Source organism: Nycticebus coucang, chromosome 17 (genome assembly GCF_027406575.1).
Source record: "Nycticebus coucang isolate mNycCou1 chromosome 17, mNycCou1.pri, whole genome shotgun sequence".
NCBI lineage: Eukaryota > Metazoa > Chordata > Mammalia > Primates > Lorisidae > Nycticebus > Nycticebus coucang.
Window position 1 is genome coordinate 85,722,949 of NC_069796.1, and position 23,239 is coordinate 85,746,187.

At 54.2% G+C, this 23,239-nt stretch overlaps 1 protein-coding gene across 2 annotated transcripts in view; it reads right to left on the reverse strand.

Annotated features, from left to right (window-relative positions):
• HTRA3 (HtrA serine peptidase 3) overlaps window positions 1–13,311 on the reverse strand; it is a 31,199-nt gene extending 17,888 nt beyond the window's left edge. For both annotated transcript variants that reach the window (XM_053567182.1, XM_053567183.1), the window contains exons 1-2: window positions 12,738–13,311; window positions 262–361 (exon numbers count right to left, since the gene is read on the reverse strand). In XM_053567182.1, coding sequence (XP_053423157.1) covers window positions 262–361; window positions 12,738–13,122 — 485 coding nt within the window. In that variant the 5' untranslated portion in view covers window positions 13,123–13,311. The remainder of the gene's footprint in view (window positions 1–261; window positions 362–12,737) is intronic.
• Between the last annotated feature and the right edge of the window lie 9,928 nt (window positions 13,312–23,239).

The window sequence follows — 23,239 nt, forward strand, 5'->3', positions numbered from 1 at the left end:
TAAGTGACTAAAGAGCCACAGTACCTCCTGCTACACACCCACTTGGCACCCAAGCTCCTCTGTCCTTTTCCAGCAGAGGACAACATCCTTCCCTGAGGGCACCCAAGCAACCAGGAGATGTGACAAGGTCGGCCCAACCCCAGGCCCACTCTGGGTCCTATGACCCAGGCTGCTAGAGTGGGGTCAAGTTTGGGCCTCAGCCTACCGAGGGGGTGCTGGGAACACTTGGACTCAGGAGGGCCGGGAGGGGTCACCACGCACCTCAGGAAGAGCTCTATGTGGACCACGGCCGGTGCAATCTTCTCTACCACATCAGCGATGAAGTTGAACTTGTACCGTGGGCTGGTCAGCTGGTGGAGACCTGCACTGGCAGGAAGGACCAAGTGTGTCAGTGGGAGCTGGACACTGCCAGCTCCCAGAAGCCCACAGGAGGGAGGAGGATGCTCCACCAGAGACCCCTGCCCCAGCCACACTGAGCCCTGGAGGACCCACATGCACAACGGTGCAGCGACACCCAGCCACTAGGGAAAGGGCTCACTCAGCCCGAACACAGCGAGCAAAGGCTTCCACCACTGAGCGGCCTTGCCTCACCAGCACTGGCCAGCCCTGCCAAGAGGCTTGTGGAGGCCAGGACCCTTGCTCTGGCCACACTGGAGTGATGCTGGGATCAGATTGGGCGTCAGTCCCCCAGGACCATGCCTGTTATTTCATACTACAGCCACACCCGTGGAGAACTGTCCCTTCTTGTCAAGGGCAGGCCCCCCGAACCCTGGGTAAGGGGAGGCTCCCAGAACATCCCTTTTGAGCTATCCCAGCCTGGCCACAGTGTGACTCCCTTCTGGGTCTACAGAGCTGCCAATTTCTGAGTCCACAGGGCCCTACATCTATGTCTAACTTGACCTCACCCCAGTCTGACTTGCCAGGCAGTTCAAGAACTTCCCTGGAACCTTCATGGGTTCAGATTTCTGCTGCCGTCAGCAGTGGGGACTGCGGTTGCCAGGACCACAGGCCTGAGGCGTGTGGGTGGCACAGGGCCCACAGCCCTTTGGTGCTGAGCTCTCCCAAGCTTCTACCATCTGGAACTCATGCCGTTCAGCATTGCTGGGGCTTCTGGGCCCAGGAAAGAGCTGTAGGCTGGCACTGCTGTTTTACAGCTATGTGGCCTCAGGCAAATCACCTACACTCTCTGGGCCTCGACTCCTCATCTGAAATATCAGACTAAAGATGCTCCTTGACCCAGGCCTGTGGGAACTGGGTGTGATGTGACTGCAATCTGGGAGGTCCCCTGCCTGGGGCAGCACCCAGCCACCCCACCATTCCACCAATGGGGAACAGAGCACCAGCAGCTGATGGTTCTCTATCTCCCTTTTTTTTTTTTTTTTTGAGACAGATTCTCACTCTGTCACCCTGGGTAGAGTGCTATGGCTGCTCACAGCAGCCTCAAACTCCTGGGTTCCAGTGATCCTCTTGCCTCAGCTTCCCAAGTAGCTGGGACTGGGCGGCGCCTGTGGCTCAAAGGAGTAGGGCGCCTGCCCCATATGCTGGAGGTGATGGGTTCAAACCCAGCCCTGGCCAAAAACTGCAAAAAAAAAAAAAAACAAAAAAAAACAAGTAGCTGGGACTATAGGTGCCTGGCACAATGCCTGGCTAGTTTTTCTATTTTTAGCAGAGATGGGGTCTTGCTTTTGCTCAGGCTGGTCTCCAACTCCTGAGCTCCAGCAATCTACCCACCTCAGCCTCCCAGAGTGCTAGGATTACAGGTATGAGCCACCATGCCCAGCCCTGATGATTCTCTTGATGACACCTGGGGATGGGCCAAATCAGGTTCTCAACCTGTGGTTCGCGACCCCTTTTAACTGTATTAAAGGTTCACAGCATTAGAAAGATTGAGAACCACTGTTGGAAATCTGGATGCCCAGATTGCCCAGAAGTGCAGAGGTCACCAGCTGAATGCAGCTGTGAACGCAGGGCCCTGCAATTCGAGCACTGTGAACATTTGTGAGGCAAGTGCAGTCCCTACACACAGCCCCATCACTCCTCAACTCTCCACAGTGGCAGCCAGGGCAGGAATCTTTGCCTCTTCTTTAAAGGTGGGGAAACTGAAGCTGGAGGAGAAGCAGGATCTGAACATGCTGCGGGCTCCTTTCTCAGTGATTCCTACCTCCTCCCTCTGGCTCCAAGGCCCTGACCAGCCCTTCAGCATGAACCAGGACTGCCACAGATGGCTTAAGCTCTGCTGGGGGACAGAGAAGAGCCACCTCCCCCAGCTCCCAGGATGCCTGCCTCTCACCAGCCAGCGGGTACCTGGAAAATGGGCCTTGACCCACTGTGGTCAGTGTGAATCAAAGGCTGTCTGTCCAGGGTGGCCAGAGCCCAGCTGGGAGATGCTGGCGACCGTGAGGAGCCCTGTTCCCAGGAGGCAAGCTCAGGGTCAGAGGTCATGTTAACAGCCCCCAGGGGCAGGGCCCCCTCCCTTGCAGGGCTCTCTGTGCACAGGTCCATTTCCACACAGATTGCTGACCCTGCTGACCCTTCCAGAACTGCATAGAACGTGGCTGGCCCAGTATGGTGAAGCTGCCCATGCAGCCCCGGGGCTGAACCCAGGCCTGTGCGCTCACCTCACAGTCCCTGGGAGCGCAGGGTCATCTTCTAGTCTGCCCCCACCAAGCAGAGGAAAAGGAAGCCAGCCACAGAGGCTGCTGCCCTGTCAGGTCCGGTTCTCCCAAACTGATAGTCTGCATGACCGAGGGGCCCCACGGGAACCCCTAGGCTCATGCCTTTCCCCTTGCAGCAGGAGAGACCCCCCTCGGATCACCTGCTCCCCTACATGCACAGAGCCCAGGTGCTGTGCACAGGGAGGTGACTGAGCACTGGCAGCCCCGGTCAGGCCAGTGTCACCTCTCCTTTCTATGGGATCTCTGACAGGCCACCTGTCCTCAAGCCTCTACTTATCATCCACCTGCCTTTCTTTTCTTTCTTTCTTTCTTTCTTTTTTTGACACAGAGTCTCCCTATGTAGCTCTCGATAGAGTGCCATGGTGTCACAGTTCACAATAACCTCAAACTCTTGGGCTTAAGCGATTCTCTTGCCTCAGCCTCTCAAGCAGCTGGGACTACAGGCGCTCACCACAATGCCCAGCTATTTTCTTTTTGTTGTTGTAGTTGTCATTGTTGTTTAGCAGGCCTGGGCTGGGTTTGAACCTGCCAGCCCTAGTGTATGTGGCCGGCGCCCTAACCACTGAGCAACGGGCACCAAGCCCCACCTGCCTTTCTGTGCCTATTCCTACTTTTCCCTACCAAGGTGCTCCAGCTGGCCCCTGGCCTGGCCCGAATCCCACCCCCCTCCCCAAGCAGCAGCCCAGCAGCCTTCTCTCTCAAACGGATGGGCCCCATCCCTGCTCATGGCTCACAAGGTGATGCCACACCCACAGCACTCACTCTCCTGTGGGGTTTATTAAATCCAGGCATGCAGGTGCCCACCTGTGCCAGCTACTGGAGACAAGTGGTCCAGCTAGGGCTGAGGGGCAGGTGGGTGCCAGCCGAGGCCAGCACAGTGTGCCCAGGCCAGGACAGAGGGAAAGCCCAGGGCTGAGGTGGGTGGCCAGAGGCGCCTCTGCTCTAGGCCTGGAGGAGCCCACTGGGCAGGAGAACAGCACATGAAAAGCCTTAGGCTGACCCCGAGTCTCACGTGATGACAGCACACTTATTTTGATCTAGCAGATTGGGAACCAGGCCTGGTGTGTGAATCTAACAGAGGGAGAATAACGTCTGTCCTCCCCACAGGAATGGTGAGGACAGGCTGCATGCCCAGGCCTTCACCTTGGATCTCAGAGAACTCAACACTGGGGCCGGAAAACCTTTGGGCACTATCCTGTGCACCCCGCTAATCAGCCTGGCTCAGGTCTTATCATGGAGGGCGACAGAGCTGGGGCAGAGCCGACCCCCTTGACCCTCCAGCCCTGGTCCTGCTCAGGCCTGAGCTCTGCTTGGGGACACAGTGGCCCCAGGACGATTTTTTTCCCATGTGGTCTCTCCAGAGGTCAGTTAAACTAGGTGATCCTCGATTTTGTATAATATGATTTAAAAAAAACTTCTATAAATTATTCATAAGTAAAAGCCTGGTCAGAAAACACATCAAAATGCTACTACATGGTGGTTATTTAGGGGCAGGGTAAAGTTATTATTCTTTTTTCATACACTTTTCAAATTTTCTGGCATAGGTAAGATATACAAATAAATCTGTAAAAAAATGAGATAAAGCAGGGAAGAAGAGCAAGGCCTGTGAGGAGAGCCTCAGAGATGGATTGGAAGGTGTGAGCAAGTGCGAGTTCACAGAAACCCCAAACAGAAGTCCTCCCGGCTTACCCTGCACCCCATGCTGCTGGGACAGAGACATGTCAGATGCCCCCACATTCCAGCAGAGCCAGCACTGGCAGCCTCAGAGACATTTAGGAAGAAGAGAAGGAACAAGAGAGAGAGGGAGAAAGGAAGTTCAAGGATCCTCTGCTGACTCTACCTGACCCAGCACACAGTAGGTCTACAGACACCACTGGAAAGAAGCCGCATAAGAGCAACATGGATGGCCCATTTTATGACCCAGGAAACTGAGGCTCAGAGGCAAAGATCACTCATGATGAGGCAGGCTGGCACCACCCCAGGTTGGGTGGTCTTCGGGATCTGAGTGACCTCAGGCCCTGGGGTACCCCCTTTGGGCCCTGTCCCTTTAAGTCTACTAGGGTGGATGGGGGCAGGGCCTGTGTCCCCCGCTCCTCCCCACTCAGATGAGTCACCCATGAGTCAGGGGAGGGAGGAGCACTTCCCCCTGCCTCCTTCCACTTGAAAACCCTGGGCCCCTAGGCTGGGAAGCAGACTCTGTTTGTTTGGGGTTTTTGACAACCCCCACCCCAGCCTCAAGCCAAAGCTCTGAAGTCAACAGCCACTCTCAACCAGATTCAGCTGGGAGCATTTTTTTTTTTTCCTTTTTAAATAAACTGTAATCTAAAGGTCCTGGGAGTTTTTGTTAGGGGGATCTTGACACAGAGTAAACCACAAAGGCCAGGTGTCCGGCAGCGCCTTCCGGGAGATGAAGGGGCATAGCCAGGAGACAGGGAGACTGGGAGAACAGCCAACAGGGAGAGAAGCTGGATTTTGGGGCTCCATCTCCCACATTCCTGCCGTGGGCTGCCTTGTACTGCTGCATAGGCTGTGCACTGCACAACTCCAGGACCATCTGACAAAGATCACAGGATGGCTAGCTTCCCCTGGCACTGTGCGGTATATAACTTGCCCAGCTGTAGGCATCAGCCCCTCCAGCACACAATGGGCAGAGCCAGGACTGAGACCCACCTCTGTTCCTCTAAGGTCACTGCCCCTTTTTTTTTATTTCCCCCTGCAATCAAAGATCCCTCAGTCACCCAGGGGTTAGCTGTGAACTAGGGATGGAGGAGCCATCAGTGGGTGAACACAAAATCCCAGGCTTTGCCAATCTGTCCATAATACTGCCCACAGTCTGCAGACCAGATGATAACCTCTTAGCAGGGCATTCAAGCACCAGGGTGTACTGGTCCCACTGACATCTGCACTCTTGTGTACTGCCACTCTCCCCTCTGTCCTGGCCTAAATGTCATTGAGCCTTTGCTCATGCAGTTCCCTCTGCTAGGAATGCACTTTCCAACATCCCTTAAGGCCCAGGCCAACAGCACCTCCTCTGGGGAGCCTGTTCTGACTTCGCAAGCTCAATGACCAATTGCTCCCTCTGGGGCCTAAACTCATACCCATCCCAAAGCTTGTCCCTCTGACTGTTCCCATGGCCTGGCACCCCTGAGCCTAGGTTGGGCTGGCCCACAGTAGGGGAGCAAATGAGTGACTCAATGTTCTCCAGAGACAGATGTGCAGTCCCAAGGGCCACCTCAACAGCCCCCAGCCCTCCCACCACAAGAGGCCCAGGAGCTGCCTCTGGGTCTAACTGGTCCCTGAACAGCTCCCCGTGTTTTTCTTCCTCTTGAAAACTTCCCTGTCCTCGAGTGAACCATGTCCCCCCAGCCAAGAACGTCAGCTTCAAATCCAGCTGTGTCTGCCCGTGGGCGGATCCTGCTGTCTGCGACCCTCAAGCCCAGGGTCTTGTCTACAGAACACAGCGGGGGTGGAGGAGGGCAGCAGCTGAGGCCTAGAGCAGCTCACTGCCTCCCCTGCAAGTGCCACACACAACACGCACCCCAGGCTGGGCATAGAGGGATCTCAGGTTGTGCTCTTCGAGTCTGTGATCTCAGTGAATTCTTGCAGCAATTCTGCAAGGCAGGAACCATTCACTAGTCCACTTATAGGCAAGGAAACAAGGTTCAGAGAGACCATGCGACCTGCCCAGGATGTACAGCCAGGCCCCTCAACCCCTGACCAAAGGCACTTGGTCACTACGTCCTGGTCCTTGGCCAACAGGACTGGCTGCCAAAGCCCCAGGAGAATCCCCAGCTTTGCCCTGTCCTGGCTCCTCTGGCTCTAAAGTTCTATGCCTGGCAGGGCTGCAGCCAACCCCACAGAAGAGGGGGCTCTGCCACTGGCCTGCTTATGCTTTATCTAGAGGAGCTGGTCCTCTGGCAGTGTTCCAAGGGCCAGGCAGGGCTCTGAGCCACCCACAGGACCACCCAAGCCACTGGACCTCCTCTTACGGAAAGACCTCTCTGTCTTGACCAGGTCCAATTGCTTGAACCCTCAAGGCTCAGGCTCCTCAGGAGTGACACAGGGACTACGCAGGGTCAGTGAAATTCCCTGGGACACCAGGGATGATATCAGGCAGCTGCCCCACGAATGCTGCCTTCCAGCTCCTTCCCTGCCTAGACTGTCTCTCCTTCACCCTCAGCTCCATCTGCAGAGGAAATGTCCACTTGCCAGTATTTACACTGGTCTGCACTAATTGTCTATTAGCCCTTACACCATGCAAAGCTCTTTCAATTCATTATCTCATTGCCTGTCCAATGACCGCGGAGGAGGGTATCACAGTTATCCCCATTTCACAGATGAGGCAACTAAGAGCTTAGGAGACTTGTGGAGTCTTGCCACAGGAAGTGGTAGAGCTGGGACTCACCCCTCATCCTGAGCAGCCAGACATGAGGAACAGAACTGGGCATCATTCCTGGCTCTGTTCATTTTGCGCTAGAGGTGGGTGATGCACACCTTTGGGCAGGCTGTACACCGCACAACTCCAGGGCATTGCTTGCCCCCTACTGCACTAGACTTGGAGTCCAGTTTGGAGAACACACACACATACTCTGGCCATGTTTTTGCAGCACCAAGGACAAGGAGTCTGTGATTTTATTCTATTTCCCACCCATTATTCCACAGCCTCACCAAAATCAAGCACGGAGGTCCCTTCCTCGAGGTGCTGGATGCCTACCTGGCATGCAGAGCTCTGGATAGAAAGCCAGAGACACCTGGGTTCAGGACGGAGCTGGCCCTCTTTGCCTGAATGGCCTATGGCAGCTCCCTGCACCTTTACTTATTAAAAAGCCATGACAAAAACATGCAGAGGACATGTTTAAGGGTTAGCAAGCCTGGTAAGTCCAGTGTGTTACCCTTGACCTTTGTAAAACCTGGTCACTTCCCCCACTCAGAGCAACCCTGGGCAAGAGGTTTAGAATGCCTGGCGGGAACCCCTGGCATGCTGGCCAGCACTGACCCACCCTTTCATCCAGCCTGCACAGAAATCGGGCCTCCAGAGCAGCCAAGCAGAGCTTTGAAGGCCCATTCCCCAAAGCTCCCTACAGCTCGGCATCCTGTGACTGGCACATCAGTCCAGCGTACTTGGCTCCAGCTCACCCAGCAGAGTGCTACAGCTGACCACAGCAGGCCTGCTCAGCCCCAGATAGCAAGGTGTCTCCTCTGGTTTCCCTTGGATGTGGACTTGAAGGCTGGAATCCAGGTGGACAGGGTGGAGCTCTGCAAAGTTTCCTCCTCTCCTGGTTCCGCACATAACCAACACGGGATCAGGGATCTCACAGGCAATCTGCTGGCTGTGGTGATGGCAGATGAGAAGCAGAGGCCTGATCGCACAGAGCCCGCAAGCCACATCGGGAGCCTATGCTTGATCCTGAGGGTGGGAGCTATGGCTGGACTTTTGGCAGGGAGACTGGTATCTCACAGGGCCCTGCAGGCCACTGTGCATGGCAAGGGAAGCCCCCCAGGAAACTCCCTGAGGAGGTGTTGCATGGCAGGTACCGGGTACAGGAGGGTTTCCTAGGTTGGGCCCTGGTGGGGAAAGGATGGCTACACAATGTCCCAGGTTCTAAGCTCCTCTCTGGCTGGACTCCTGGCTCAGCGGCTTTGGTAAAGACTTGGCTACCAAGGCAGCTAGCACAGAGCGGCACAGTCCTCAGACCCCACCAGATGCTGCAGCTCAGCCCTGCTGTCCCAGGCCGGGGTGGGGGTGGAGGAAGCTTCCTCTTGCCTGGTTACTCTTGAATGCTGAGTTCCAAGATGTGTGCAGCCCCAGGAGGCTGCAAAGAGGATTAAAACCCAAAAGCTAACCACAGCTCCTAAATAAATAAAACTGGGAGATGCTGTCAGAACCTGCTTGAGATTGCACAATAACAGCTGATTATTAAATGCCACAGTGTAAACTGCCCGGGGCTCTAAATTCTGAGTTAATGGCTCGCTCTCAGGACTCTGTGTCTGCAGCTGTAGATGAGAGGCGACAAGGTCACAGGGCTTTTCTCTCTGCACACCCCCTGAAGCGTGTTTGTCTCGGTCTTCACTATCCCCGGACACAGATTTACCCTCTCTGTGTCGCCACTGTGCTGTAAGGAGGAGATGAGACTATGTAAGAGCTCCCTGGAGAAGTGGTGCGCTTCCGCCTCTAGGGGCATGTGAGAAGGGCCAGGAGGGTTACACACATCACACAGGCAACCCACTCATTTCACATCCCTGTCTGGCGAGACTCAGTCTCAGGAGGATGGAAACAAAGCAGACGAGTCAACAAACAACACAAGGGATAGGAGTGGGCAGAGGACACCTCAAGACACGCTCATGAGGCTGACAAAGGGGCTCCTAGGCACAGCGGCCAGCGAGGACAGTGCAGGGGTGTGGGACCCCAGGCTAGGGCAGAATGAGGAACTGACCATGTGAAAGTGAGGGAGGGAAGCCTGGGCAGTGGGTATTGCATGTGCAAAGGCCCTGAGGCAGGAAGAAGCAGGGGCACAAAGGATGAGAAGTTCTCGTGAGACTTTTGGAGGGGTGGAAAGCGGCCTTAAGTGTCAAGGTACTTGTTGGGGGACTGTTGGGGAGTGTCCTGAAGGATAGACTGATCAAGGTCATCCTGGCTGCTGTGTGGAGGAGTGACAGGTGTCAGTGAGGCCAGCATTGGTGAGGCTAAGAGGAACCGGAAGACAAGGACACAGGGTGACACAATGCAAGGAAGAAGAGGCTCAGAGGGGACAAATGCTTCCACCCAAGCATCCCAGGGGGTCTACTGGGTTGGGCTGGGAGGGGTGGAGTTTGGGACCAAAGCAATTCATCAAGCAGCTGACACATGTCTCCAGCACAGGAGATAGGGTCTGGAGATGGCCTTTGAGTCATCAGCACCTGCGTAGTATTTAAAGGCAGGCAAGATCACCTGGGTGAGAAGGGACCCAGGAGAACCCCCTACCTGTAGAAGTCAGGAGGAGAAGTAGGAGAGGGAGCACAGGCTCAGAGGCAGAGGAGAGGGAGATTCGGCTGGCCCCAGGGAGTCCACACTCCTCTGGCAGACCTTCCTTCCAGAAATGTCAAGTGCACAGCCCCTTCTACTCAACCACATGTGGACATCACTAGCAACTTCTGGCCAGGCCCCAGGGAGGACAGGGGGTGGACGCAACCAGGGGCACTCCACAGAGGCTGAGGCTAATGGAGGTTGAGGTCCAGGCCCAGACACCTCCAGATCTCCAGGGCCCTGCCACCCTGGCAAAAAAAAAAGCCAGGGGCCAGAGAATATAGCTCTCGAAGCCAGCCAGCCCAGGCTGGGCCTGGCTATGTGATCTGCTCCCTTTCTGGCCTCACTCTGTGGTGCCTGAGAAGCGACTCCACTTGCAGAAGGAATTGAGATGGGCTGGTGAGAGGCCAGGAGCCAGCAAGTCCCCAACACGGAGAGTGTGTGTAGTGCACCCTGCTAAGACCCAGGAGTTATGACTTCCCTGAGCACCAGGCAACAGTGCCAGGACGGCATATAGCCCACAACATGTATAGCACCCCTGGGGTTGGGCAGCAGGCCCAAGGAGCCCACACAAAGACAGGCAGCAGGCTGGTATCAGATTCCAAGTCACAGGAGTGGGGATCCTGTCCAGCACTCCCTCCTGAACCTGTGGCCACCTCAGTGTTGCCTGGCCCTTAGGATTCTGTGCATCCACCTTTGCTCTGCCCAGGCCCACTCTGTCCTCCTAGTTCTGCCTAGGGAGTTCCCATCCATCTCCCACAGCCCAGCATCAAGCATGTCCCCTGGGAGCCTCCCTGACCCTGCATAGTAAGGGAGGCTCAGCAGCAGTCCTGTTGGGTAACAACATATAGAATGAGGCAGAGTTGTCCCTGGTCACCCGCCAGGAGCTGGGCAGGTGTCTACGTGCCTTGAATGGCACTCTCCTGGGTGCTGCTGCCCCCCCTTTCACGTAGGAGGAAACCGAGGGTAACTGTATAGTCCACCTGACGTCACCCCGTCAGTAAGAGGTGCACAGAGCTGCAGGTCTGGGATCACTGAGGCCCCAGCCAATACGGCCACAGTCACAGCCACCTCCTGCCTTTCTGAGCTACCACTGCACTTGGCTGTGGCCATCAATTACTCTAACCCTCTCTGTGTCCCCCCTACGGCCTGTTTCCCTGCTGTGCTCTCGTTGCCAGCCCAGGGCTGGCCAGGCACACAGAGAAGGTGCATCATAAACACGGGCTTTCTGGATCAGTGAGGGTTTAGACCACTCCAACCTCCCCCGGTCAGCACAGCCAAGCTGCTGCAGGGTCCACTCCTCTCCTCAGCAAGACCAGAAATGGGCACAGCAGGACCAAGCTCCAAACTGGACGCGCTACCACAAGAGTGCCACAGGCACCCATTACATTACGATGCCTATCCCTGAGGTCTCAGGTCTCCATGCCCACCCCCAGCCTCTGGGGCCCAGTCCTAGCTCAGGTCTGACCTCATCACCCTCACTCTTGCTACCGTTTGAGAGTGGCCCCTCCAAAATGCAAGTGTTGCCAATGGTATTGAAAGATAGGCCTTGTGAGGCGATCAGGCCACGAGGGCTCCTCCCCTTAGGAATGTGGAGGAGCCCATTCAAACCCTGACAGAAGAAGCTTCTTGTAGCATTTGGCCATTTCTTCCACTTGCCCTTTTGCCATGGGAAGCCACAGTGCCTCGGTCTGGGACTTCACAACCTCTAGAACTGTGAGAAATAAATTTCTGTCCTTTATAAGTTACCCAGTTGCAGGACATCTGTTGGAGCAACTCAAAAGGGACTAAGAAGCTCCCTTAAAATCCTTCGACAGCTCTCCCATACAATCATACCACATCTCGTATGACGCTTTCCCACACTGGTCTTCCCACAGCCCTGGAGTGCCAGGAGGAAGACTTGTGTGTTCTTTCAGAAAAGAGAAGCTCTGTTGAAAATTCTTGGGAAACCCTGGGGTTATCATTGGAGAAAACTGCAGGTTTCCTCAGATCCTCTGATGGATCCATCAAGCATGTGTGTCTCCATTCACAGGGACAGTGTTCCGTTTCCCAAGCCTTTGGGCCACAGGACCCTAACTTTGGGAAGCTCTGACCCTCAGTATCACATCTGAACCCTCTGGCATGATGCTTATGGCCACTTATCATCCAGTCCCTGCTGACCTGCCCCACCCCCACCCTACTCAGTCACATGACAGCTGTTCAGAGTGACCGGCTCTCCCCAGCATGGCACAGCCTACATGCATTTGCCCACCTGTTCCTCTTCCCAGAACGCCTTTCCCTAGTGCTGCTGGAAAATAAGTCCTTACCCTTCAAGATCAGCCTAGATGTTTCCCTGAAGGTTTCTCGGGTGCCTCAGGAAGCGAAAGCTCCCCAGGGTGCTCCCAGCGCTCTGCAGAGCCTGTCCTAGTGGTTAGTGAGTGTCCTCCACTGTGCAAACAGGGGCCCATGCCAAGCTTCAGAGAGCACCTGAGGGACCAACAGCAGAGCCCACCCTCCTGAGAGAGCCCCCAAACAAGGAAAGGGACAGCAAGTTTTCCTTCACGCACAGGGTCAACCTGCAAGGCAAGGTGCCATCCAGGGCTAAACGCGGGTCAGGGGACCGAGGCTTTCTCTAACCACAACAGCCTTTCCCCCACGGAGCCCTAAGCAGTCCAGGCACCCACATGGTCACTCTTCCCACACAGTTCCCAGCAGACATGCATTTTAGCCACAGAAGAAAACACTGATGTTGCCCAAGAGAGCACAGCAACTGGAGACTGAAGGCCAGTAAAGATCAGAGAAGGGACATGACAAGGGGGACATGGGCCTCCACAGACACAAAAGCCCCAGGGGGTGGTCAAGAGACCATCAGATTCACTTCTGACTCTAATTCTGCGACCTTGGGGACAGCCATTCACTGTTGTGGGCCTCCGTATCTCCACCTGGATACCAAGAACTGGTTAGACGATTTCTAAAGGACTGTCCACTTGTGCCCAGGGAATGGAGACCTCGAGCCTGGCCCTATCTCTGGGCCTCGGTTTCCCCAGGAAAGTTTTCCCTCTTTCCCGTTCCGCGCTTACCGGATGGGCAGGCACCCTTCTGCAGCTGGCGCACGGGCGTCCCGGAGAGCTGCAGCGCGCGGCGGCTGGCCGCCAGCAGCGCGCACACGTTGGCATAGGTGTGCCCGTCGGTGCCGCACACAGCGTGCGCCAAGCGACAGCGGCACACGCCGCGCGCGCACTCCAGGCTCTCCCCGCACGGCGAGTCCAGGGGGCGGCCGCAGGGCTCGCCCTCGCTGGCGGCGCACACCAGGCAGCAGTTGCAGAGATCGGGCACGTAGCCTCCAGGGCAGCGCGGGCTGGGACACCGCGACACGTCGCAGCGCGCGGGGCACGGGGCTGTCGGGGACTCCCGGGCCAGCACCAGGGAGGCCAGAGCGGCCAGGAGCAGCGCCAGCGCCTGCATGGCGACCGGGCCAACGGTGGGCCGCAGCGCGAGGACCGCCCGGAGGCCGGAGAGGACACCGAGGCCGCCTAAGGGCTGGGCGCCTACGCAGGCGGCTCAGGCGGACGGGCGTAGGGACCGCAGGGGCATGCCCTGGACGCGGGGACGGCAGACGAACTCGCTCCCTCCTTCTGACACACCGGCTGCGGGCGCTGGAGCCGGCCCGGCCACATTTAAAGGCGACCGACGGCCCGCCCCAGCTAGAAGGGGGTGGCGACCCCTCCGCCGGCCCCGCCCCGGACCCACAGGCCCCTCCCCGGGCCTCTGGGCTCTAGCCCACTTGGTCTGGGAATCTGGACAGACAGGACTCCGGGGTCTGGGCGCATGCCTTAAGACCGCCAGTCCCAGTGACCTGAGCCACCGTCGTGGAAATGAACAAGCTCAGACTGTACCCCAGCTCCCTCCTTCTCCACCCCGCTGTCTGTCCACGCCTCCTCAGCTTGGCAGCCCTGGGCACCCACAGGTGGGCAGCTCAGATCTCCCCCTCGTGACTCCCGGCAGAGTCTAGACTCGTCCCCATGTGCCCTGAGTCTGGCTCCCCCGTCTTTAGCTCTTAGAGGTTGTGCTCTCCCCAGCTCTGGACAGGGGCTACTGCGTTCCGGGCTCACCTTTCCTAGCTCTGTGCCTCAGTTTTGTACCATGCCAAGGGAGTTAGTTAATACTGCTTTATAACCTCCCAGGATTGTAGTAAGAACTGGCTAGAGTTCGTGGCTGAGGAGCATTTCTGAGCTCTTTGTGCTTGGGCACAGGCCGCCTGTGGGAACAGGAGACTGTTTCCATTCTCATTATTCCTCTGAAGGACCCCTGCAGACCCTGGGCCTGCCCCCAGGGCTCAGACAGTGACAGTGACATCAGCAGAACTTCCCTTTTGAAGAGACTCTGGAGGGTCTATAGGATCTGGACTTGTAGCCATGGGATTGAGAAGCCGCAAACCAGGACCCAGACACAGCCCCCCAAACAAAAGCACATCACGGCAGCTACCCAGTTGGCAGCAGGCAATGCCTGTGTGCAGTCCCTTGAGCAGGTTCTCCAACCTTTTTTGTGTCATAAGCTCCTTTGGCAGCCTAGGGAGCCTGGGGAGCCCATTGCCAAATGATGTCCTTAAATGTATGAGACAGACAGCACAGGATTACAAAGGGGATCAAGTCTTTTGAAACACAGCTATCAAAATACATGAAGCCACAAATTGTGATGTACTAATCCATGGGCTTCTTTTGTTAGCGCATTTAATAACAAGATCTGGCCTGGTGCCTCTGGTGCAACACCCACAGAGGCTTCCCGGCAGCACTGGGCAGAGGGGCCCCAGGGACACCTGCAGCAAATGTGAAGAGACAGAAAAGTCCTCCGCTTTCCCTAGGGGATGGAGCCACAGGCCCTGCTGTGGCTGGGCTGACTGCACCACTGAAGCAGTAAGTGTTGGACTTCAGCTGGAGTTAGTGGAAAAAATAAAGATGGCTTTTCATTCAAGTTCACAGACATCCCAGGGTAGGAATAGGGGAGGGGTCTCTGGCCCAGAGGAGGGTGTGCAGCTGGGGTCAAGAGTCTGGAGAGTGGGAAGGGGGAGCAGATCTGATCTCCAGGACCCTGGTATCCTGAGGACTTCGGCACTGCCAAGGGGTCAGGCCAGGGAGTGGCTCCATCAGACAGGTGTGTCTCTTGAAAGGTCAGAGGAGGGAGGGGGCAGGAGAAGGGGTCTTAGGTGTGAGCCCTGGGGGTCCCAAAGGGATGTGGGAGATGGGCAGTGAAAGAGGCTGGGGTGTCCCCTGCTCAAAGGTCCTTCGATAAAGGCCTATGGGACCTGCATTTTGCCTCTAAAAACTTGAAGAGCATTTTGCTTTGAGAAGATGTGGAGGATTTCAGGCCATTTCTGGGAATGACCCAGAATGCTGGGGGCTAGGGACCTCAGGGCTGGCCCTCAGTTCACATCTCTGCTCAGGCCTGAGGGGAAGGGGAGCTGTTCAAATGTCCAGGACACCTGCCGCTTGAGTGTGCCATGGTGGGGGACCGTGATCCAAAGAAGGCTCTTTGGGGGGCCTAGGCCATCCTGCAGATATCCAGCCTCAAAGGCCAACACTTTTCTATCCCTGGATTCTCCAGTACAGAAAATCAGAGACCCAGAGCTTTCATTTCCTCTAAACTTTTCATATACAGCTGGGGAAACTGAGTATCAGAGAGAGTCCAGGGTTGGTTGTTGCTGCAACCCAGTTGATTATCTACAAGGGACAACAACTGCTGCTTCTGCAGTGCTCTGCATACATTATTAGACTCAATATTCATGACTAAGTGGGCATCGTGACCCTTAGAATAAGGTCAGGGCTGGGCAGCGCCTGTGGCTCAAAGGACTAGGGCACCGGCCCCACATACTGGAGGTGGCAGGTTCAAACCCAGCCCCGGCCAAAAACTGCAAAAAAAAAAAAAAAAAAGAATAACGTCAGGGGAGTGGAAGTTCAGAGTGCATGGCAGGCTGGCCTCAGGTGTGGGTCCACCTGCAGCTCAAGTCCATGCTACTCCCTCAAGAGCACGCTGCCCCCAATAGTCACCTGACTTGAACTGTACAACCGCTTTGCAAAGGGAATTTATTTCCCTTGTACAGAAGGGAAACTGAGACCCAGAGTGAAAGGATACATATTCCATTTCCCTTCTCCACTCCATAGCTAAGATGCAGGCCCCTGGGTTTGCTTGGTTTTTCCCTGGAAGAGTCAGGCAGGGCTCACTGCAGCACAGTGACCCTAGCAGGCCAAGATCCAGAACCAGTCTCAGGAGGAAAGCTTTGCAGACAGCAGGGCCAGCAGCGCCCTCTGCTGCCCTTTCCCCGTACTGCCTTGTGCTCATCGGCAAATGAGCCTTGTAGAGCGGCTGCCTCTGCCCCAACCCTCTTGGGGAGGAGGAGGGAGTCAAGTCTCTCCTCTGTCCCTGCAGGCCAGCGGTGCTTCAGGGCCTGGAGGTCCCCAGGAAGTGCTCTAGGAAGGTGGTGGCCCTCTGACTCTCTGGATTCCCAGGGACACCAAGCACATGAACCCCCTGCAGTCAGTCCAGGGCACAGGAACTGGGCCAGCCCACTCTCTAACAGTGGTAGGAGGCACCCACGTCAATCCATCATTCATTTGTTTGCATGTAACCGCCCCCCCCCAAACACTTAAAGTTCTTTACAAAAAAGAACAAGATGGACTATTACCTATGCTGAAGGGAGTAGAGTGCACGCCCTTCAGCTGGGCCTACTGCCAAGACACCTTCATGCCCTGACTCTGCAGCCCCATCCTTCCCTTGCCTCTTCAAGGCCCGACAGCTGTGCCAGTCCCAGGCCTCCAGGCGAGCTCACCAGACTACCAGCAGGCCTTGCCTTTTGACCTGGCCCATGCTGAGTCTGGGCTTCTCGTCGAATGAGGTCATAGCTCACGTCACTCCAGGGACCTTGCAGACCCTCAAGGGCTGAACCTCAGCTTGCATTAAGACTCGTCAGCCCCTGAGAGTGGGTGATTCAGAGGGTGGACCCTGCTCAGGCCAGGGTGGGGGGCTGTGACGTGGGACACACTCTCTGCAGCCCCCTCGCCCTGCTCTCAACTCTGGGGACAGCTCTGCCCCTCCTTGGGGTGTTTCCCTTAGTTCTGGGAACAACCTCCCAGGAGAGATTGTATTAGACCTATCTCATGGACACAGAAAACTGAGCTAGGCAGGTTTACACAATTTGCAAAGGCCCCTAAGGCATTAGGTGATGGGCTCAGGACTAGAAAATGGTTTGTTCTGACCCCAAAGTTATGCTCTTTCTTCATATCACTCTGCTGTTCCAACTGATTTTATGGAAGAAAAAAATTGAAGCCAAAGAAAGGAGGGCAGGTTGTTGAGATAACCAGGCTAATTAAAACCAGTAGGCCACGCCTGTAATCCCAGCACTGTGGGAGGCTGAGGAGGGAGAATTGCTTGAGCTCAGGAGTTCGAGACTTGCCTGAGCAACAGTGAGACCCCGACTCATGAAAAAAATGGAAAAACCCAGCCTGGTGCAGCGGCGAGCACCTGTAATCCCAGCGGCTTCCGAAGGCTGAGGCAGCGGGGTGCCCGCAGCCCGAGTCTGAGGTTGTGGTGAACTACCATGCCCCCTGCACTCTGCTCAGGGGCATAGGGTGGGACCCTGTCTCAACAACAACAAAAAAAAAACCCAGTAGGCCAGGGTGGCGCCTGTCGCTCAAAGGAGTAGGCGCCGGCCCCATATGCCGGAGGTGGCAGGTTCAAACCCAGCCCCAGCCAAAAACAGCAAAAAACAAACAAACAAACAAACAAAAAAAAAAAAACAGTAGGCCACGTTGACTGAGCCTCAACTACGCATTATGTACCTATATCTTACAGGTGTCTGATCCTTACCACTGCCTCTGAAGGAGGTATTATTGACTATCTCACAGATGAAGAAAGCAAAGCACAGAGAGGTCTAACGTCTTGCTCAAGGTCACACAGCAAGTGAGCTGCAGAATTGGATGGGAACCCAGGCAGGATTTGTCTCATACAAAAGTTGGTTTGGAACCCGGCTGAGGTGAGGTTCATAAGAGGAGAGCTGAGAGCAGACAGGAGGGAGTGGGGAGACAGCACAGAGGGACTGGGATCAGTCCTAGCTGATGAAACGAAATGAAATGACGAATCAGGCCATCCAGCTGAGCAGGGGTCCATATTTTTCCCTTTTTATAAGATAATAATCCTCAGCTTTAGCTGTCTTCAATCCAAACCCTTCTTGGGAATCACTCTGACCCCACCCAGCCCTGATTGGAGGAGTCCCCTCCAATCCCTTCCAGTCCTTCCAGGACTGACAGCCCCTCCTACCTGGCAGATGGCTCAGCTGTCCTAGGGGCCACTTGGCCTCTGTCCACCCTCTAAGGAGCTGCCAGCTTCGCACCCGAGGCCCTCCAGCCTTCTGGTGGACAGCAATTGCTCTGGTCACCCAGGCTGTCAGGAATAGGGAAGCTTGTCAGGGTGATGAGCTGGGGTCTAGAGGCTTCCCTGTCACACCCAGCCCACAGATTGTGCAGGGTGGGGCTGGGACCCCTGAGTTGTGTCCACAGGGCCTCAAGGCTCTGGGGGGACTGAAGATGGGCCAGGAGGGCAGTGTTTCAGCACCGAGGGCAAGGAGGCTGCCTGGTGCCCTCTGAGGAAAGCTTTCATGCTGCTAATGAGAATCACATGCTCCCAGGGTAACCCTTCCATGGTGCAGATGCCAAGCCCCCACTTTATGTCCAGAGTGATTTAACCCTGTGATCAGTCTCATGTCACAGGATAAAACGCTGAGGCTCAGAGAGGTGAAGCTACTGGCCTAAGATCCCTCAGCCAGAGGTAGTAGATCTGAGCCTCACCTCCAGACCCCTGGGTTTGCAGGCTGAGCAAAGCGTGGTGACCATTTGGAAGCTGGGAACACACGGTCACAAAGACGAGGTGCTCTGGGCCAATGAGACCTCAGAGGACATTTCATTCCATGCCCCGTGAGGGGCCAGAGGCCGTGTGAGCATCCGCCCAATGGTTTACACACCTGCAGTGATGCGTGCCCCCTCCCACATTTCTCCTGCCACACAGGACTCCCCACACCACCTCTGTTTCCTCCGCCTGGACCCCGGGCAAGCCATCCTGGTGCCCTCCCCCATGGCCATATCAAACTCTGGAGGAAGATCCTGAGACCTTTCTAGAACCACTTCCCATTTTCCAGCCTGCAGGAGACCAATTCAGGAAATCTTTGGCGTTGAAACTTAGCTGAACCCAGCTCTATTCAAGGGTAGACTCTGATTGGCCGATCTGTCAGCATGTCACGCCCTCTTTCCACAGTCATTGGTTAAGGGATGGGTCCTTTAATGAATGAGAGCCAGTTCCGCATAAAGAGACATTGGTTGGCTCTTTCTGGAGAGATGTTTCCCTCTCCAGCCCGGATAGACTCTTCTTTCCTTCAGCATGAGAACCTGGAAATGCTGGGACTGGCGGTCATCTGAGGACCTTGAGGGGAGAGTTTGCCTTGGTGTGGAGCCACCTGAGGAGTGGAACCGAGAAGAGAAAGCAGCCTGGATTATGCTCAGCCTCAGCTGGTTCCAAACCAGCTTTTTTTTTTTTTTTTTTTTTTTATTAAATCATAGCTGTGTACATTGATATGATCATGGGGCATCATTCACTAGCTTCACAGACCGTTTACCAAGTTTCACACATACCCTTGTAAAATGCACCACTGGTGTAATCCCACCAATCCCCCTCCCTCTACCCACCTCCCCCCTCCCTCCCCTCCCTCTCCCCCTTCCCCATATTCTTAGGTTGTAACTGGGTTATAGCTTTCATGTGAAAACCCTAAATTAGTCTCATAGTAAGGCTGAGTACATTGGGTACTTTCTCTTCCATTCTTGAGATACTTTACTAAGAAGAATATGTTCCAGCTCCATCCAGGTAAATATGAAAGAGGTAAAGTCTCCATCTTTCTTTAAGGCTGCATAATATTCCATGGTGTACATATACCACAATTTATTAATCCATTCGTGGATCGATGGGCACCTGGGCTTCTTCCATGACTTAGCGATTATGAATTGGGCTACAATAAACATTCTGGTACAAATATCTTTGTTATAATGTGATTTTTGGTCTTCTGGGTAGATGCCCAGTAGAGGAATTACAGGATTGAATGGCAGATCTATTTTTAGATCTCTAAGTGTTCTCCATATCTCTTTCCAAAAGGAATGTATTAATTTGCATTCCCACCAGCAGTGCAAAAGTGTTCCCTTTTCTGCACATCCACGCCAACATCTCTGGTCTTGGGATTTTGTGATATAGGCTAGTCTCACTGGAGTTAGATGGTATCTCAAAGTAGTTTTGATTTGCATTTCTCTGATGATTAAAGATGATGAGCATTTTTTCATATGTCTGAAGGCCGCACGCCTGTCTTCTTCAGAGAAGTTTCTCTTCAAATCCCTTGCCCAGCCTGCGATGGGATCCCTTGTTCTATTCTTGCTAATGCATTTGAGGTTTTGTATGAGACCAGTGTTCCAATGAGACCAGCCCGGGTTCCAGTCTTAGGGAGCAGGTTCTCAAGCCTGAATCACGCTGCGCCTGATGCTGTTAGTCCTCAACTATCAGTTGACTCAGGCAGTAAATCCCTAGGATGGTCAACTTGAGCTGAGTTTGCTGTGGTTATTGAAATGTGGATTATCATACCACAATCCCCATTTGACCACGCCCAGCCAAACCCCCCAAATAAACATAGAGTGTAGGAAAAGTGAGCCGGGAGTTGTGAGGGGCACCCACCATCTGTGGAGTACCTGCTATGCCCTGGGAACTGTCACTTCACAGCTATGCCACAGAATCCCCATTTTACAGGTGAGGACACTGAGACTAAGAAAAGTAAAGTGACTCGCCCAAGGCCACATGCTTGATGATGGCAGAGTAAGGATTTGAACTCAGGGCTGTCTGTGTAGTTCCCCCTGCAGCCCAGAGCCTTCCCAGTCAGGATACCCAGAACTGGGGAGCATGGCTTTGAAGAGGAGCTCCCTCATATGGGCCCCACCCTGCCCTGACATCCTGGAAGAACACTGGCACTCTCTGGGCGGCATGTGTTGGGGACATCTAGGGGGCACTGGGTGTCCCCGCAAAGATGCTGCCATGGCTGAGGCCCAGGGTCTGGGGAGGGAGCATGTGCTATGACAGGCCCTGCCACATACCAAGCCCTGAGCTTGCAAGTCACAGCTCTGCCAGCTTCATCATAGAGCCAGCTCCAAGCCCTGAGAGCTCAGGCTTGGCCATGTCCAGCTGTGTGATCTTGTCAGTGCCCATTCACCATGCTGACCCTCAGTTTACTTCTCCTTAAAATGGGCACATGCAGCACTTGCCTTCCTGTGCACTGCAAATCTCTCAGCTGCAGCCAGGGGATAACTGACCAGGAGGTAAAGAGACAAGACCTGCCCAGCCTCTCTCAGCCCTGAATGCCATCACCCCTAGGATCCTCCAGCTAAACTGCCCTCAGTTCACACCCCTGTGCACTGTGGCCTCCTTAAACGCACAACCTTCCACCCTTCTGTTGCCCACGCCCCTGCCCCAGCCCTTTCTCTCCCTCCCAAGTCCTGAGAGTCAGCCCCACCCTCATCTCACTGACCCCCTGTTCCCAGGGACTCCTCCTCCATCTCACGCCCACACCCCAAGCTGCATCACCAGAAGCCGCTCCACTCCCCAGAACCCCATTTCCAACACAATCCCCCCCTCCCGAGTTTTAAAAATACAATAGTTCTTTTGAGATAAAATTCACATACCATATAATTCAGGCTTTTATGTGTACGATTCAGTAGTTTTTGGTATATCTGCAAATAAATGCAACCATCAGTACAATTAATCTTAAAAGATTTCCAGCACTCCAAAAAGAAATCCTACACTCCTTATCAGCTACTCCCTATCTCCCTCCCCCAGCTGCTGGCAACCTCTAATCTGCTTTCTGTCTCCCTGGATCTGCCTGTTCTGGACTTTACATGTAAATGGAATCATAACCTGTGGTTATTGTGTGTCTGGCTTCTTTTTCCTTCACATAGTATCTTCAGGGTTCATCCACAGGGTAGCAGGTGTCAGGGCTTCCTCCTTTTTATGGCTAAATAATATCCCATTGTATTTTGTTTATCCATTCATCCACTCTTGAACCTGATTTTTACTTTTTGGCTATTAAGTGTATGAATAACGTTGCTATGAATGCCCATGTACAAGTTTTCATGTGGACATTATGTTTTCATTTCTCTTGAGCACACACCTAGGAATCACGTGGTCACTCTGCATTTAACCATTTGAGGAGTTGCCAAGCTGCTTTCCAAAGTGGCTGAGCCATTTTACAATGCGTAAGAGTCTGATTTGTCTACAGCCTGGCTAGCTCTTGTTATTTTCCATGGAAATAGACTATTGTTTTCTCCATCCTGGTAGCTGTGAAGTGGTGTCTTCTTGTGATTTTGATCAGCACGGCTAGTGATGGTGAGTGTCTTTCCCTGTGCTGACTACTTAGATTCTTTGCCTGTTTTAAAATTGAGTTGTCTTATTATTATTGAGCTAGAACAGTTCTTTATATATTCTGGATCAAAGCCCCTTGACAAGTTGATATGGTTTGGATGTTTGTCCCCACCAAATCTCATGTTGACATTTGATCCCCAGTGTGGGAGGTGGGCACTGGTGGGAGGGATGTCTGGGTCATGGGGGCAGATTTCTCATGAGTGGCTTGGTGCCCACCCTGACATGAGTGAGTTCTCACTTTATTATAAATTCACACAGAGCTGGTTGTTTAAAGGCACCCAGCACCTCCTCCTCTTTCTGTTACCCCCGTGCCAGGTGGCACTCTGCTCCCCTTCACCTTCAGCCTTGATTGGAAGCTCCCTGAAGTCCTCCCCAGAGGCAGACGCCGGCTCTCTGCTCCCTGCCCAGCCTGCAGAACCATGAGCCATATACACCTCTTTTCTTCGTAAACTTCTTCCTAGTATTTTCTTTATAACAATGCAAATATGTGTGTAGACTAAGATGCGAGTATACAAATTGCAACATTTTCTCCCAATCTGATGTCATTTCACTTCCTTGGTGATATCCTTTGAAGCACAAACGTTTAATTTTGATGGATCCCAGTTTATATGGTTTTTCTTTTGTCGCTTGTGTGTTTGATGTAATATCTAAGAAAGCTTTTCCCAGCCCAAAAGTCACAAAGATTTAATCCTACATTTTCTTTGGAGAGTTTTATAACTTTAGTCCTTACGTTTAGGTCTATGATCCATTCTGAGTTAATATCTGTGTGTGGTGTAAGGCTGGCGAGCTTCCCCAAAGCTCAGGTAGCTGGAAGTTCATTTATTTGTATGTGGAACTCCCATGGTCCCAGCACCGCTGGGTGAAAAACCATTTCCTGCACCCTTGAATGGTCTGGGAACCACCACCACCACCACCCCACACACACACTGTGGTATTTTGTCCTATCACTGTCCTGCTTCCCTGTCCCTCAGAAACAAGTCTGGTCCCGTCAATTCCTGGAGATCCCAGGCCTGTCCCTCCGCTCCGTCTGGTCACTGGTCCTCAGCAGGCTTCTCCTCTCCCTCAGCTCAGCTCTGTCCACCCTTCAGGCACG